The 18,468-nt window shown below is 42.0% G+C and overlaps 1 protein-coding gene across 2 annotated transcripts in view; it reads left to right on the forward strand.

Annotated features, from left to right (window-relative positions):
• The first annotated feature begins 1,427 nt into the window (after nt 1–1,427).
• The window catches only part of DSTYK (dual serine/threonine and tyrosine protein kinase), a 53,984-nt gene continuing 36,943 nt past the window's right edge, over nt 1,428–18,468 (forward strand). For both annotated transcript variants that reach the window (XM_082666522.1, XM_082666523.1), the window contains exon 1: nt 1,428–1,812. In XM_082666522.1, the coding sequence (XP_082522648.1) occupies nt 1,548–1,812 (265 nt within the window). In that variant the 5' untranslated portion in view covers nt 1,428–1,547. The remainder of the gene's footprint in view (nt 1,813–18,468) is intronic.

An 18,468-nucleotide genomic window follows, 5' to 3' on the forward strand; every position in this document is an offset into this window, starting at 1 on the left:
TTGTTACACCACTTCTAAAAAGTAGTATAAACCATCTTGCATTAAACTTTTCATTTTGTATTTTCATTTGTTTCACTGAGCCTTTTAGGGGTTGCAATGGACTTTGAAGGGGTCTTCAAAGATAAAGAATGACAAACGGAGAATACGTGAGCAAGTAAAAGGGAAGGAGAACATGAGAAGGAATTTGAAGTTCCTTCTTAGGGGCAGACTTCACACGCATTTACCAAGTAGAGATTCATGTGAGCCAGTGACCCCTTTTTATACAATACTAAAAGCCCCTGGACAGGTAGAACCTTCCCATTTTACATGGAATTAACCCAATTATCACAACATCAATAAGCTAAGAGCACTTGCACTCAAGGAATGAGAGGTTGGAAGACTAAAGCAAACATTTTGAAGCAAAACTCACAAAATTTTAGGGGGCATAAAGATCAACTAGCCCAAACCCTTACTTCACAGGTCTCAAGGCAAGGCATTGGAGAAGTTCAGACTCAAACTCAAGCCTCCTCTTAAATTCTGTTGGGGGACTACACTATCCAGCCTGTGGGAAAAGACATCTGGCCTGGGTAGAAGATGGGGTCTTTCCACGGCAAGAAAGACAGGAGGGCTCTGTGCCTGGAGAAGAGGAGAAAGAAAGCAGGAAGTGAAAAAGGAGTGGTTGTCAAGTTTTGTTTTATTCCTAATTGTGTCCCAGGCTCCGTCACAATCCACGTCACTAGAAGTCTTCCATATTATCAGAAGCCAAATTAAGATAATCAGAACTGGTTTGGAAGGCTACTAACCTCAACTTCCCCTTACCCAGCTCGGTCTCTCTACTTCAAGAAACCAACTAAACTTCAGCTTACAGCTCTTTAACGACCCTTCTACAACCCCCCTTCCACACCTGGAGAAGGAAAGTCTGAAAAGGAGAATGCAATGCAGACATGAGGGGTTTCCCTATTTCCGTGGTATTTTCAGCCCCTTCCCCAGTATCTACTGTATTGGAAAGTGAGAGTCATTTAGGGTAGCCATGGAGACAGTACTAGCCTCAGTCTTGTTTCCTTACTTTTCTTTGCTATTAAAATCTTTCGCTCTGATTTCAGTAAGGCACCCCTCCTTCTGCAGGAGTCCGGGTTCTGCAGGTGCTCTCTCTCCTCAGGGACACTTCTGTAGGGAGCAGGAACATGTTTTTAAGTCGGGAAGAGCGTGTGAGCTCTGTGTGAAAACGGGGGAGATGTATACCAAAGGACGGTCGGTCGCATCCACAGTCTCCAGGTTTTGGAGCTCGGCCCCGGCCCAGACTACAAGTCCCAGGAGACCCCGCAGTGACGGGGTGCTCCGGTGATCGTTCCCTCATTCCTCTGGATAGTGGAGATAAAGGTTCCGTTCGCAGCGCACTGCGGTTTGGTTTGTTTTCAACGGCGGTGACGGAGGTTGGGAACCCGGCCGACTGCAGGCGGGGGCGTCAGGAGGCGGATTCCTCCTGCCCTAAGCACTGGGGGGCGGGAGGAGGGGAGCCGGACCAGAGGGCCGGGCACCAAGCCGCGAAGGCAGAGCAGGCTGAGGCGATGGAGGGCGACGGGGTGCCGTGGGGGAGCGAGCCGGACTCGGGTCCCGGCCCGGGAGGCGGCGGAATGATCCGCGAGCTGTGCCGGGGCTTTGGCCGCTACCGCCGCTACCTGGGACGGCTGAGGCAGAACCTGCGCGAAACGCAGAAGTTCTTCCGCGACATCAAGGGCTCCCACAACCACAGCTGTCCCTCCTCCCCCACGGAAGGCGGCGGGGCTGAGCGCGGCCCTGCCGGCGATGTCGCCGAGATCGGGCTGCAGGCGGGTAAGGAGGGTAGCCGTGAGGAAGACAGGGCTGGAGAGGCAAACTGAGGGTGGGCCACACCCCTGCCCCTGCAAACAACTCCGGGAAGAGGCGGAAAGTGGAAGAAGGGCCGCGTGGCGAGGCCCCCGGGCCTGAGCTGGCCGGATCCGAGATGCCGTGGGAGGGCATCTCTCGGGGTGGGGGAGGGGCTCCAAGGACTCGGCCGCGGGGACCAGAGGGCAAGGGGCGCCCGAAGGCAGGAGTGCCAGGAGCAGGATCCAGGGGACCGGGCTGTGCACGGGCGGGAGGGCGGAGGGCCCCAGTTTGAGAGGGCGGAGGTTAAGCCTCGGAGTGAGGAAAGTTGCTCTGAGTTCGGGGATGAGCAGTTGTGGTCAGAGTCCCAGTTAGGGATGGTGGAATGGAGGGATGGAGGACGGGCGGTAGGCAGGGAGCCCTAGGAGGCCAGGGAACTGTAGTGGATTTTGTGTGTCCGATGTGTGTGTGTGTGTGTGTGTGCGCGCGTGCGCGCGCGTCTGTGTGTTTGACTATGTATGTGAAATACGCTTGCATCAATCATTTGGCAACTCTGTGAAAGGAATGTACTGGGGAATGGGGCTGGGGTCGCTAAAGGAAAGGATGTCTGATGGGTGCCAGGGAATTGCCAGAGATGCGGATTGTGTTTAGGGTGAAGAAGTTAGACAGGGAAAGGATCGTTTTTTGGTCCTGAAACTTGACTTGATTCTCTCTGGGATGTGTTAGAGGCCCTAAAGCATTTAAAATCGTGCAGCGTTTTTGACCTTTCCTAATTTCTTGCTTCCTCTTAAACTGCTGTTGGTGGGGAACTGGAGGGTTTGATAACTTGGTCTAATTAGGAAATAACAGATTGGATGGAAGAAGGGACTGGCATCCCATGCAGACAGATACCTTGGGACAGTATAGCAGTCAGTGGGTTTCATTGAGTGATTCTCTAACTAAAGTGTGTATTAAGATTAATGTTGAAAATATCTCAGGCTCTATCCCACAGATTGATTATGTCTAGTGGGTGGGTCCTAAGAATCTAAACGCAAGCCATGGGTAGGGATTCTGACGCAAGTGGGCCAGCAAGCACACTTTCAGAAACACTAATTTAGATGCTGACAGCAAATTTGAACATGAGGCGTAGAATACAGTGAATTCTTAAACTCTTCAGAGTTTGTGTGTTGGGCCCGATATTTCCAAAGTTGCATGTTTAATATCCTAAATTTGTCTGAGACTCCAGAAATGGTGATAAAAATAAGATTCTGATTGATGATATTCCACTTAGTTGGCCTGGATGTAAATAAAAAAGCTTTTATTTTACCTCATGGGATAAGTGGGACAAGGGGGTATGACTAGCTTTTCTGAAGTTGTGGTTTTGCCATCTTCTGCCCAGAGATTTGTTATTCTTAAAATGGACCCATAGAGGGAACTAATTTCTGTGAGGCTATCAAAAACAATTGGTGAGAAGGGCAGATGTTTTCAGGGATGAGCCCCAGAACGTGTACTTTCACCCTCTCCCTCAGCAATGCTTTCCAGCGGCTTTCCCTGCTGCTCACAAGTTTTTCTTATAGCTTATCTTAAAAAGCCCTCTGTTGCTGTAATTTTTTAACAACTATTTTAGAATTACTACTGATAAAAAATCAGAGAGTAGATTCACCTCAGAGAGATGGAGGTTTTCAAGGCACCTTGGCTGGCTCTTGTTTTTATTCTTTAAAAGCCAACTTAAGAAATACAAATGCACCTTTGTATTTTGCCTCATTGGCTTTTCTAGTTGACTGCATCATGAACTAATCTTTTCGTATTTAACTCTCTTCACCCTCTGGAGTCTGTCCATCTGAAATAAAAACCAGGAGAGGGTACAGATGACAGGACTGGGAGCCATTTGATTTTGTTCCATGAAATGCTTCCATTCCTTTAGTGTGGACAGTTTTATTTTTGGAGGTGAAAAGGAGCATCAGGAGAAATTAGTGAGGTGGCACTTACTGTGTATATTTTGGGGATGCCATTTTCCCAGCTGTTTAGGTGATTGTGTTAGAAAGTAGAAACCATTCCTTAAAAGACACCTAGCTCAAAAAAAAAAAAAAAGACAACTAGCTCTTGTTCTCTCCCTTTACAGACTATCTTTAGAAGGTCAAGTTCATTCAGAGACTGTCTCAACTTTCTTCTGTGAATGTTCGTTTCTGATTAATAGGAACTTGAAATTTTAAGCGAAGGAACACTCAATTCTTAACCTCAATTCTTAAAACCTCTTTTGAAGGTTTAAATTATCATTTCAGAATGGAAGTGTCTTCTAGGTTGGATGTAGTATGGTATTTGAGCAATTGAAGATCATGGATTAACTGTAAATTTTTATTATTTCACTTTTAACCACAAAAGAGATGGGAACAACCCCCCAAATAATGCTTCCTTCTTATTTTTCACAGTTTTCAATTCACTGAGGGCAGTATAGTGAGTATATAATGTACATGATGTTTTAGAAGTTAAAAAGTAGGTGGAATCTAAAATGAGAGTAGCTTGGCCTGTACAGGGAAAACTGAATTATAATGAAACCGCCTTGATTCAGTTCCTCCTTTTCTTCCCAAAGCACTGGCCTTCTTTTCACGTAACTATAGGGAATGAGAGCCCGTCTATCTGTTGATTTTCCTCTGTCAGAGGGTTCAGAAGTAATGAGATAAAGGCTTTGACCACTTCTGAAGACAGGCAGAGTGGAGTACTACAGAGTAGCAGAGGGAGAAGTATTTTTCTTGTTTTATGATCTAGTAGAGTTCCAAGCTGTTGCAGTGTATCATAAACCTCTCAATTTTAAGAAATTGGAATGACTTAAATGTATTTAGTTGGAATGCTTTAATCTGTGCCACATTCCTTTCTTCCTGGTTCCGCTCCTTACTAACTGAGTGACCTTGGGCAGATCACAACGGCGCTGTGCCACGGTTTTCTCATCTGGAAATGAGGATTATAATCATAGTAGTTGCCTCTAGGGTTGTTGGGAGTTAGTATATGTGTTTAGAACAGTGCCTGGTAAGGTGCTGTGTAAGTATTAGCTATTACTAGTCAATAAACATTTGAGCCCCTGGTAATGGGGTTAAAAAGTAAAAACAAACGTTGGTCTTGGCCTTGGGTTAGTGGAGATCAGTCTTCCCCTTCTATAGTTTTCTGCTAAGAAAGAAAAAAAAATATAATTATCATTACAGTGCACCTGTTTGTTTATGTTGGATGAGGGAGGAAAAGGACTATCGAAGATCTGAACCTGGCCCTCTAGAAAGGGGTAATCTAATCTCAGCCATATGCATACGCAACATATAAAGTAGAAAAATTGGAAAAAGCTAAAGGTAGATTATAGGCATTTTATGTGAGTTACAGTTCTTAGGTTTTTATAGCTCTTTGCCATTGGTTTGCTAACAACTTCGTTTCTCCAACATCCTTCACCCTCTTTTGGTTGCCAGAGTTAAAAGGGAGAAGAAAAGCACTAGTGTACTTATTTATTTAAGAAAAGCCCTAGTGCACATTTTTCTTGGACTTGTTAGACAGAAATTTGTATGGATAATACAGTTTAAGTGGCAGAGTGGCATCTGGGCAAGGGATGGAAAGTTGGGAGAGAGGATTTTCTTTACAGCCTGGTTTCTTATAGTTGCCATCTTCATGGGGCTGAGGGGTGGAGGGGAGTCGGTTGTGGGGTAAATCAGCCAGAGACTGGGAAGGGTGTGCTTTCTAGTAATTTGCCATGATCTGTTTAGAAGAGCTGCCTCAGCATTTCAACAGAAGCTTAGCAGAGATGGTGCTATAACTGTGATTCTTATTTGTTACTTGTATTACCTTAGATGAACAAAACCCCATTTCCCCAATTATATCTAAAACTTCCACTTTCTCTCAATTTTCTTCCTGTATGGAAGCAGCATATAGTAGTCAAAAGTTTTAACCACCATTGTTTTCTGGTGTAACAAGTGGAAAAAAAAAAAGTAGTCAAAAGCAAGCACAAGCACTTGAATCAGACCTGAGTTCCTCTTCTAGTTCAGCCTTTTATTAACCGTGGGACTTGGGGCAAGTTACTTAACCTATTGGAGTCTTGGTTTCTTCATATGTAAAATGGGAGTGATACAGAATGCCACATATTATATGAATGCATCTATTTGAAATGTCCAGAACAGGCAAATTCATAAAGACAGAAAGTAGATTAGTGATTGCCAGGGGATGGGAGGAGAGGAAAATGAGGAATAACTGCTAATGGGTATGGGATTCCTTCCTGGGCAATAAAAATGTTCTAGAATTAGATAGTGGTCATGGTTGTACAACTTTGTGAATAGGCTAGAAACCACTACATTGTGTGGTTTTAAAGTGTGAGTTTTATGATATGTGAATTATATCTAAATAAATAAATAGAATGGGAGTGATAATGTCACCTCACAAAGTTGTTGTGATATTTAGAGATAATATACATTAAAGCACTTAGCACAGGCATATAGTTAGTACTAAACATATGTGACATTTGAATGTGTGTGTGTATGTACTTGGTGAACATTAGATTAGGAGGCTGGAACAGGGGTGTCGGGGGAAGAATAAGAGGAGTGATGAATGGAATGAGGAACAGAACAGTTTTGAGCTGAAGCCAGATTTAGGCCCAGGTCTCTAAGCTCCCAGTCCCGTTCTGCTTCTGTGACTCCTCCCTTGTTCTTTCCTGATCTGGCCATGGGAATAGAAAATGCACCCTGGCAATGGAGAGATTACGTTACAAGTGAGTCATAACCCAGGCTCCATAGCTTGACATGGAACCATAATCTACTTCAGTGGGAGATTTTATCTGATTGAGTGAGTATAATGTGACACTACCTACTCAAGCCTTTTATACCAATTTCCAGTCCCTTTCCTTTCCCCTTCCTAATCTTCCTTTGCTAGGATAATCTGTTTCCCATGGCACGGGGCAGCGCACTACTAAAAAGGCTTGGATAATTCTGCCTGCTCTTGAAAGAAAAGACATTATTACCTTTAAGATTATTATAATTTTTAATATGTTTAGTTTAGTCTTAAAAGGCATTACTGATTTCAATATGGTTAGTTCTTCAGCCTTGCAAGTAGCATTTAAAGAAAGCATGGATTTAAATAAAAATCCATCTGGTCTTTAGATTTTGTTATGCTCTGTCCACTTTCCAGTCATCAGCATTTATTTCTCCATGCTTCTCTGTCTCACTATGTTAAGTCAACAAAGAATCTTCCTGCAATAAATGCACTTCTCAAAAGCAATCTTTTGAAACTAGAACCTCAAAAAATATGTTACTGAAGTAAAGGGAAATATGAATTTCACCTTAAACCTATTGCTCAATTCCTATAGGCTCTGGACATACAGGTCATGTTTTTATTTATTTATTCATATGATAGCTATGGATAGATTTGTCTTATCTCGCTTACTAGATCGCGAACTCCTAAGGGTAAAGAGTGACCTACCATAGTGCTTTGTACATAACAGGCAAGTCTCTGTTAGATCGTTTACATATCTGGTAGATATTGGAATAATGTTTTTTTCCACTCCAGAAGGGCAATTTTTCCCCCATGAAAGATATGGGATTTTGTATCTTTGCCAAGATTTTCCTCTCTGGGCCCCTAAAATAGAACAATGATAAGCATTTGATAGATGACTCATTAGGCTGGAGCTGCTAGTATCCCAAAGAATGATTTTCATGTCCCAAAGAATGAGTTGCATGCAACACCGGAGCTTCACCATGATATGGGAAGTAAATATTCATTCACTCAACAAATCTTTATTAATGCCTAACTTTGTACTGGGTACAGGACACACAATGGTGAAACATTGTCCAACTAATTGATATTTTAAATTCTAAGCTGATGTTAGAATTGTTAGAATGCTAACACGTTAGAATGTTGTTAGATGTTAGATGCTAGAATGTTAGAATGAAAGAAAGAAGGATTAGTGTTTCATCATGTTCCCTCTAGAGGATTTCCTACACATTGGTTTCCTGCTTAACCATTAGTCTTTGAGGACAGGAGGATAAGGCATATGAGAAATTCTAAGATTAAATGGCATTGATAAAAACAGTAGTTGAGATGCTTTACTAACTTTCTGACAGTACAGGAAAACTAGCCCCAGTCTGTCTCTGGGATGGAATAACTATAATTGTCTTGTTTGCATGGTTCAAAAGCAGAATGCATTCATGAAGATTGTTGTTAGGGTATCTTTTATCTTCATCAGAGGTTACTCACAAGGATGCCAATATGAAGCGTGTGAGGAGTGTGGGTGGATGCGGTTTTTTCCCTAACTGTTTTAAGACCTAAGGTGAATTTGCTCTTTACTTTTTGTAGGAAAATAGTTCACCTCTAGGGATAGTGGGTTTTGCTTCCTGCGTGGTCCAGGGAATCTGAATGGTGTCATTCATAACAAGAGTGTAGAGTCCCTGTGAAAGATGCAGCTTTTCTTTCATGACTCTCAGAGGTCTGACTGGAGTCCCCTGTAGGATTTTCAGTCTAAGTATAGGCCACCCCATGCTTGAAAATTGATTCCATTCTTTGCCAAATGGGGAGTCTGGTAATCTTGGGGATCCTGGAACTTGACACTTTAACAGAGGAGAACAGATGTAGCAGTGGTTATGTGCCCCCTTGCTTAAAGCTATAAATCAGCCTCTCTGAGAAAGTCTCCTTATAGATAGTATTCCTCCAAAGTCCAAACCAAAACTCTCTGAAGGAAAGTTGGTCAGAGCATGGGGACTCATCAGAATCCCCTGTGGGACCCTGGTTGAATTGCCCATCACATGCGGTGCCTTCTCTGTCGTATTTAGTAGGCAGTGTGCAGTGTGAGTGGTTTGGACGTGTCCCCAGCCTGTGGGGTGCCATGTGGCTGCGGGAACCTTTTGACCGCAAGTCTTTGGAGTTGGGCTTTATAATGTGCTTCCGTTCCCTGGGGTGGTGTTCTCTGGGCAGGAAGATGGGAAGTAGAACTTGAGGATTGTTTTGCTTTTCACTTGTTTAATAAGACATCAAAACTATCCCAAAGAATAGTAATAGCTTATGTATTCATAAAAGCCCTTGACTATTAAAAAAAAAAACCCTCATACTTCTTTTTAAAAAAATGCTTTTATCACTTTTATTTTACTCAGATATAAAAAAAGGTCTAATTTTAGCTTCATCAGATTAAGACTTCAGTGTGTTATTTATGCCAGACAGATTTTACCCTTTCTAGTTTATATAATGGGAGAGAATTATATTTCCCAGGATTTTCTTGATTAAGCCAAGCTTTCCAGACTAAAGATTAAGTAAGGCCGTATCATAAAAGCAACTGGATAACAAGACTAATTTGAATAAAAGCTCTGTTTTTATTCAAATTAGAGAGACAGTGACTGAACCAATATGGAGCTTACTTTTTAGGAATATTCTGTGCAATATACTGTAGCCTGAACTTTTAATATTATGGAGATATGTAGGGGCAAAAAGGAATGAAGAACTTGGGGGAAAACAGCTAGTAGGAGAAGTCATTCTTATTCTTTTGGCATATAAGAAGTCCTCTGGGGAAACCTATCTCAGTTTCTCCTGATTGAACAATTGGCCTGCTCTGCTGGCTCATATTCCATGGAGAAAAGTGGAGAAGTTCTGCTGTTGCAACTTGGAAACGTGGTTGGTTAGTCGAGGATAAAAGTAGTTGGCCTGTGATAAAGAGGCCTGAGCTGCAGAAGAAGTGGAGGTGTGTTCCCTACTGCTGCACATCAGGAGGCCGCTGCAGGCAGTGCAAGGTCAAGCTTCTTCTGGTGGCTTCTTGTTCAATGCACTGGATGGTTATAGGTAACTTTCATCAAAGTGTCCTGTCCTGGAGTGGGTGTTTGTCTATACTGCTTAGTCTTGAGGACTTGGGTTCTAAATCTGATCCTGAACTACTTGTTTAGATGAGTGCCTTGGACTCCCCAGACTCAGAACTGGCATCAGAAAATGATCACAGGAAGATTGAGGAGAAAGAAGGTAATGTGCAGGGCAGAAGTGGCGACAGTGAAGAAGCTTATTGTTTAAATTGTATTATTACTGTATATGATGTATTTTTTACCTGCTGGGTTTTTTTTTTTTTTTTTTTGCGGTACACGGGCCTCTCACTGTTGTGGCCTCTCCCGTTGCTGAGCACAGGCTCTGGACGCGCAGGCCCAGCGGCCATGGCTCACAGGCCCAGCCGCTCCGCGGCATGTGGGATCTTCCCAGACCGGGGCATGAACCCGTGTCCCCTGCGTCGGCAGGTGGACTCTCAACCACTGCGCCACCAGGGAAGCCCAGTTTTTTTGATGAATAAAATTCTATCTCTTAATCTCTTTTCTCTGAGATCCAGACCTGGATACATTTTGCTGGTTATCTTTTTGGCCAATATTTTAAAAATTATTTTGAAATAATTTCAAATTTATGTAAACGTCACCAGAACAGTACAAAGAGTTCTCATACCCACTCCACACAGGTTCTCCAGTTGTTAAGATTTTATTGCATTTGCCCCATCACCTAATCTCTCTCTTTCTATTATAATATATGTATATATTTTTCGGAACCTTGTGAAAGTGAGCTCTAGATAGGTTGTCTTATCTCTTCTAAACACTTCCAGTGTGCATTTCTCCCAAACAAGGACATGCTATCAGCATGCAACTTCCCAAATCAGGAAATCAACATTGAGTCAGTATTACCATCCAGTCCATGGACCCCATTTAAGTTTTGCCAACTGTCCCAGTCGTGTCTTTTTCTTTTGATCCAGGATCCTGTCCAGGAGCACATGTTGCATTTAGTTATCATGTGTCTTCAGACTCGCCGAATGTGGACAGTCTCTTGGCCTTTCCCTGGCATTTATATCTTTGGCAGGTTTAAAGAGAAGGCTTTACATTCTATGGGATGACCCTCAGCCTGGATCTAGCTGCTTCCTCATGACTAGACTCAGGTCATGAGCTCTCAGCAGGACTAGGCACAGAAATGACGTGATATGCAGTCACATCAGGGGTACATGTTGTCGGCCCACCCACCCTTGGAGATGTTAAGCTTGATCTCTGGTCATGTTGGTGTCCTTTAGATTTCTCCACCTTAAAGTCACACTTTTTCCTTTTGCAATTGATTAGTCTTTTGTGGGAAGGTGTTCTAAGGTTTCACGGATGATCTTGTTCCTGAAAATGCCTCCCTCCACTAGACCTAGCATCCATTGACAACGCCCACCTGCCTCAGTGGTGGTTTTTCTATCCACTATTTCTTCTATATTTCTTAGTTGGTATTTGCAAAGTTAGAGCATTCCTTTTCCATTGTTTGTTTATTATTTATTTATATCAGTGTGGGACTTCTGAATTTTTTCAATGGATTATAATTTCTTATTATCATTTAAAAAAATTTTATGCTTAAATTGTCCCCAGTCCAGTGAGTAAGCCCCCCTTTGAGGTGGTTCCTGTGTCATTTTTAACACATTCCCACCATTGGATCATTCTTAATGGTAACTAGCTGAAAGAAGCTGCCTTCCAAATGACAGAAACTAAGCCCTGAGTGAAGCATGGGGTCGGCTTCTTCGAAGAAGCGCTTCCATCTCTGCATCCCGTAAATTACAGCTTCAGCTGCCAGCTGCCTTTCTATTCCCTCTGCAGCTCGACCAGCCTCAGGAGCAGTTTCTCCCAGAAGAGAACTTGTCAGCAGGCTGCTGAGTATGGTCTCTTCATGTCGCATGGCTCCCAGGACATATAAGCCCTGCGGGGGGGGGGGGGGGGCGGTATGGGCAGGGGAAAGGGTGGGGGGAGGTTATGTCCCCCTTCCCAGGTACCAGTACAGTCTGCTTTTCAAAAGCTGTTCAAGATCTTAACACGACCACCAGGTAGGATAACTTGAGTGACATTTCTGCCAGCTTGACTTTCAGCTTCCAACAAGAGCTTTAGCTGCTTGAGTACATTTCCATCTCTAATCTCCAAAAACCATCTCCTTCAACCAAAATACCTTATATTATTTGGTCCTGAAGATTCTGAAACCCAGACTCTTCCTTAAATGGGGATGCCCCTTCTAAAATTCAGAATCCTTTAAATTTAGCTGAAGGTCAGAGAGCTTGTTTGGGAATGATAAATAAATGCTTCTTGGCAGAATTATTTCTCTCTCAGCTCCTGGGGTTTTTGTAGCTCAACACTTTGAAGCTTGTAGTAGAATTGATTGTAGTAGAAAGACTGTATAATGTTCATTTCTCAATTTAGGATTTGTTCTGTACTCCTGGCACATGTAGTTAATAACAAATAAAACATCACTACTTATTTGTGGAAATGCATATTTGTATCACTGATTACTTCAGTGACTTATATAAAATCCTTTGTATTTAACTCACTTTCAGAGAGGACTTCAAGTTCAGTGTTAAAGGTGAGGTAAAAAATTTTACCGAAGGAGGGAGATCCTTGGGTATCAGGAACAAGTATTGCAGTAGTAACTCAGCTGAGACCTGAATTGACTCTGAAGCCCCATCAACCTTATGAGTTTCAAGAATAGGATAAGGCAAAGATAGAGTTCCACTTCACTTATTCCATATAGTGCCTTCCCTCCTTGGCCATGGACTATACCTTACCTGGCTTTCACTCATATTATTGACTGGGATGGAAAACAGGCAAGAAGGAGAGTGTGATGATATAAATCCATTACTCCAAAAACAATTTAAGCAACGTATCTAACCTAACGGGTCACTAGAGACATCAAAAGGTCATTAACAAGAGATTGGTTCAAGATGGTGGAGTAGAAGGACGTGCTCTCATGCCCTCTTGCGAGAACACCAGAATCACAACTAATTGCTGAACAATCATTGACAGGAAGACATGGGAACTCACCAAAAAAGATACCCCGCATCCAAAGACAAAGGAGAAGCCACAATGAGATGGTAGGAGGGGCACAATCACAATAAAATCAAATCCCATAAGTGCTGGGTGGGTGACTTACAAACTGGAGAACACTTGTACCACAGAAGTCCACCCACTGGAGTGAAGGTTCTGAGCCCCACGTCAGGATTCCGAACCTGGGGGTCTGCCAATGGGAGGAGGAATTCCTAGAGAACCAGACTTTGAAGGCTAGTGGGATTTGACTGCAGGACTTCGACAGGACTGGGGGAAACAGAGACTCCACTCTTGGGGGGCACACACAAAGTAGTGTGTGCATCGGGACCCAGGGGAAGGAGCAGTGACCCCAGGGGAGACTGAACCAGACCTACCGGCTAGTGTTGGAGGGTCTCCTGCAGAGGCGGGGGGTGGCTCTGTCTCACCGTGAGGACAAGGACACTGGCAGCAGAAGTTCTGGGAAGTACTCCTTGCCGTGAGCCCTCCCAGAGTCTGCCATTAGCCCCACCAAAGAGCCCAGGTAGGCTCCAGTGTTGGGTTGCCTCAGGCCAAAGAACCAACAGGGAGGGAACCCAGCCCCACCCATCAGCAGTCAAGTGGATTAAAGTTTTACTGAGCTCTGCCCACCAGAGCAAGGGCCAGCTCTACCCACCACCAGTCCCTCCCATCAGGAAACTTGCACAAGCCTTTTAGATAGCCTCATCCACCAGAGGGCAGACAGCAGAAGCAAGAAGAACTACAATCTTGCAGCCTGTGGAACTAAAACCACATTCACAGAAAGACAAGATGAAAAGGCAGAGGGCTATGTACCAGATGAAGGAACAAGATAAAACCCCAGAAAAACAACTGAAGTGGAGATAGGCAGCCTTTCAAAAAAAGAATTCAGAATAATGATAGTGAAGGTGATTCAGGACCTCAGAAAAAGAATGGAGGCAAAGATCGAGAAGATGCAAGAAATGTTTAACAAAGACCGCGAGGGCTTCCCTGGTGGCACAGTGGTTGAGAGTCCGCCTGCCAATGCAGGGGACACGGGTTCGTGCCCCGGTCTGGGAGGATCCCACATGCCGCGGAGCAGCTGGGCCTGTGAGCCATGGCTGCTGAGCCTGCGCATCTGGAGTCTGTGCTCCGCAACAGGAGAGGCCACAGTGGTGAGAGGCCTGCACACCGCAAAAAAAACCCAAAAACAAAGACCGAGAAGAATTAAAGAACAAACAAACAGAGATGAACAATACAATAACTGAAATGAAAACTACACTAGAAGGAATCAATAGCAGAATAACTGAGGCAGAAGAACAGATAAGTGACCTGGAAGACAGAATGGTGGAATTCACTGCTGCGGAACAGAATAAAGAAAAAAGAATGAAAAGAAATGAAGACAGCCTAAGAGACCTGTGGGACAACATTAAACACAACAACATTCGCATTATAGGGGTCTCAGAAGGAGAAGAGAGAGAGAAAGGACGAGAGAAAATATTTGCAGAGATTATAGTCGAAAACTTCCCTAACATGGGGAAGGAAATAGCCACCCAAGTGCAGGAAGCACAGAGAGTCCCATACAGGATAAACCCAAGGAGAAACACGCCAAGACACATAGTAATCAAACTGGCAAAAATTAAAGACAAAGAAGAATTATTGAAAGCAGCAAGGGAAAAACGACAAATAACATACAAGGGAACTCCCATAAGGTTAACAGCTTACTTCTCAGCAGAAGCTCTACAAGCCAGAAGGGAGTGGCATGATTTACTTAAAGTGATGAAAGGGAAGAACCTACAACCAAGATTACTCTCCCTGGCAAGGATCTCATTCAGATTCGATGGAGAAATCAAAAGCTTTACAGACAAGCAAAAGCTAAGAGAATTCAGCACCACCAAACCAGCTCTACAGCAAATGCTAAGGGAACTTCTCTAAGTGGGAAACCCAAGAGAAGAAAAGGACCTACAAAAACAAACCCAAAATAATTCAGAAAATGGTCATAGGAACATACATATCGATAATTACCTTAAACGTGAATGGATTAAATGCTCCAACCAAAAGATACAGGCTTGCTGAATGGATACAAAAACAAGATCCATCTATATGCTGTCTACAAGAGACCCACTTCAGACCTAGGGACACATACAGACTGAAAGTGAGGGGATGGAAAAAGATATTCCATGCAAATGGAAATCAAAAGAAAGCTGGAGTAGCAATACTCATACCAGATAAAATAGACTTTAAAATTAAGAATGTTACAAGAGACAAGGAAGGACACTACCTAATGATCAAAGGATCAATCCAAGAAGAAGATATAACAATTATATATGCACCCAACGTAGGAGCACCTCAATACATAAGGCAACCGCTAACAGCTATAAAGGAGGAAATCGACAGTAACACAATAATAGTGTGGGACTTTAACACCTCACAACAATGGACAGATCATCGAAACAAAATTAATAAGGAAACACAAGCTTTAAATGACACAATAGACAAGATAGATTTAATTGGTATTTATAGGACATTCCATCCAAATACAGCAGATTACACTTTCTTCTCAACTGCGCATGGAACATTCTCCAGGATAGATCACATCTTGGGTCACAAATCAAGACTCAAAATTTAAGAAAACTGAAATCATATCAAGCATGTTTTCTGACCACAACGTTATGAGATTAGAAATGAATTACAGGGAAAAACCCATAAAAAACACAAACACATGGAGGCTAAACAATACATTAGTAAATAACCAAGAGATCACTGAAGAAATCAAAGAGGCAATCAAAAAATACCTAGAGACAAATGACAATGAAAACACGATGATCCAAAACCTATGGGATGCAGCAAAAGCAGTTCTAAGAGGGAAGTTTATAGCTATACAAGCCTACCTCAAGAAACATCTCAAATAAACAATCTAACCTTAAACCTAAAGGAACTAGAGAAAGAAGAACAAACAAAACCCAAAGTTAGCAGAAGGAAAGAAATCATAAAGATCAGAGCAGAAATAAATGAAATAGAAACAAAGAAAACAATAGCAAAGATCAGTAAAACTAAAAGCTGGTTCTTTGAGAAGATAAACAAAATTGATAAACCGTTAGCCAGACTCATCAAGAAAAAGAGGGAGAGGACTCAAATCAATAAAATTAGAAATGAAAAAGGAGAAGTTACACAGACACCGCAGAAATACAAAGCATCCTACGATACTACTACAGGCAACTCTATGCCAGTAAAATGGACAACCTGCAAGAAATGGACAAATTCTTAGAAAGGTATAACCTTCCAAAACTGAACCAGGAGAAATAGAAAATATGAACAGACCAATCACAAGTAATGAAATTGAAACTGTGACTAAGAATCTTCCAACAAACAAAAGTCCAGGACCAGATGGCTTCACAGGTGAATTCTGTCAAACATTTAGAGAAGAGCTAACTCCCATCCTTCTCAAACTCTTCCAAAAAACTGCAGAGGAAGGAACCCTCCCAAACTCATACTATGAGGCCACCATCAACCTGATACCAAAACCAGACAAAGATACTACAAAAAAAGAAAGTTACAGACCAATATCACTGATGAATATAGATGCAAAAATGCTCAATTAAATACTAGCAAACAGAATCCAACAACACATTAAAAGGATCATATACCATGATCAAGTGGGATTTATCCCAGGGATGCAAGCATTCTTCAATATACGCAAATCAATTAATGTGATACAGCATATTAACAAATTGAAGAATAAAAACCATATGATCATCTCAATAGATGCAGAAAAAGCTTTTGACAAAATTCAACACCCATTTATGATAAAAACTCCCCAGAAAGTGGGCACAGAGGGAACCTACCTCAACATAATAAAGGCCATATACAACAAACCCACAGGAAACATCAGTCTCAATGGTGAAAAACTGAAAGCATTTCCTCTAAGATCAGGAACAAGACAAGGATGTCCACTCTCACGACTATTATTCAACATAGTTTTGGAAGTCCTAGCCAAGGCAATCAGAGAAGAAAAAGAAATAAAAGGAATACAAATTGGAAAAGAAGAAGTAAAACTGTCACTGTTTGCAGATGACATGATAATATACATAGAGAATCCTTAAGATGCCAACAGAAAACTACTGGAGCTAATCAATGAATTTGGTAAAGTTGCAGGATACAGAATTAATGCATTCCTATACACTAATGATGAAAAATCTGAAAGAGAAATAAAGGAAACACTCCCATTTACCATTGCAACAAAAAGAATAAAATACCTAGGAATAAACCTACCTAGGGAGACAAAAGACCTGTATGCAGAAAACTATAAGACACTGATGAAAGAAATTAAAGATGATACCAACAGATGGAGAGGTATACCATGTTCTTGGATTGGAAGAATTAACATTGTGAAAATGACTATACTATCCAAAGCAATCTACAGATTCAATGCAATCCCTATCAAATTACCAATGGCATTTTTTACAGAACTAGAACAAAAAATCTTAACATTTGTATGGTGACACAAAAGACCCCGAATAGCCAAAGCAGTCTTGAGGGAAAAAAACAGAGCTGGAGGAATCAGACTCCCTGACTTCAGACTATACTACAAAGCTACAGTAATCAAGACAATATGGTACTGGCACAAAAACAGAAACATAGATCAATGGAACAAGATAGAAAGCCCAGAGATAAACCCATTCACCTATGGTCAACTAGTCAATGCAAAGGAGGCAAGGATATACAATGGAGAAAAGACAGTCTCTTCAATAAGTGGTGCTGTGAAAACTGGACAGCTACATGTAAAAGAATGAAATTAGAACACTGCCTAACACCATACACAAAAATAAACTCAAAATGGATTAGAGACCTAAAAGTAAGACTGGACACTATAAAACTCTTAGAGGAAAATATAGGAAGAACACTCTTTGACATAAATCATGCAAGATCTTTTTTGATCCACCTCCTAGGGTAATGGAAATAAAAATAAGCAAATGGGACCTAATGAAACGTAAAAGCTTTTGCACAGCAAAGGAAACCATAAACAAGATGAAAAGACAGCCTTCAGAATGGGAGAAAATATTTGCAAATGAATCAATGGACAAAGGATTAATCCCTAAGGTATATAAACAGCTCTTGCAGCTCAATATTAAAAAAACAAACAACCCAATCCAAAAATGGGCAGAAGACCTAGTAGACATTTCTCCAAAGAAGACATACAGATGGCCAAGAAGCAAATGAAAAGCTGCTCAACATCACTAATTATTAGAGAAATGCAAATCAAAACTACAATGAGGTGTCACCTCACACCAGTTAGAATGGGCATCATCAGAAAATCTACAAACAACAAATGCTGGAGAGGGCATGGAGAAAAGGAAACCCTCCTGAACTGTTAGTGGGAATGTAAATTGATACAGCCACTATGGAGAACAGTATGGAGGTCCCTTAAAAAACTAAAAACAGAATTACCATATGATCCAGCAATCCTGCTACTGGGCATATACCCACAGAAAACCATAATTCAGAAAGACACATGCACCCCAATGTTCATTGCAGCACTATTTACAATAGCCAGGTCATGGAAGCAATCTAAATGCCCATCGACAGATGAATGGATAAAGAAGTTGTGGTACATATATAAAATGGAATATTACTCAGCCATAAAAAGGAACGAAATTGGGTCATTTGTAGAGACGTGGATGGATCTAGAGACTGTCATACAGAGTGAAGTAAGTCAGAAAGAGAAAAACAAATATCGTATATTAACCCATATATGTGGAACCTAGGAAAATGGTACAGATGAATCGATTTGCAGGGCAGAAATTGAGAGACAGATGTAGAGAAAAAAAGAATGGGCACCAAGGGGGGAAAGCGGCGGGGGTGGTGGTGGTGGTGGGATGAATTGGGCGAT

This window comes from Grampus griseus (assembly GCF_964374135.1).
Source record: "Grampus griseus genome assembly, chromosome: 1".
NCBI classification, from domain to species: domain Eukaryota; kingdom Metazoa; phylum Chordata; class Mammalia; order Artiodactyla; family Delphinidae; genus Grampus; species Grampus griseus.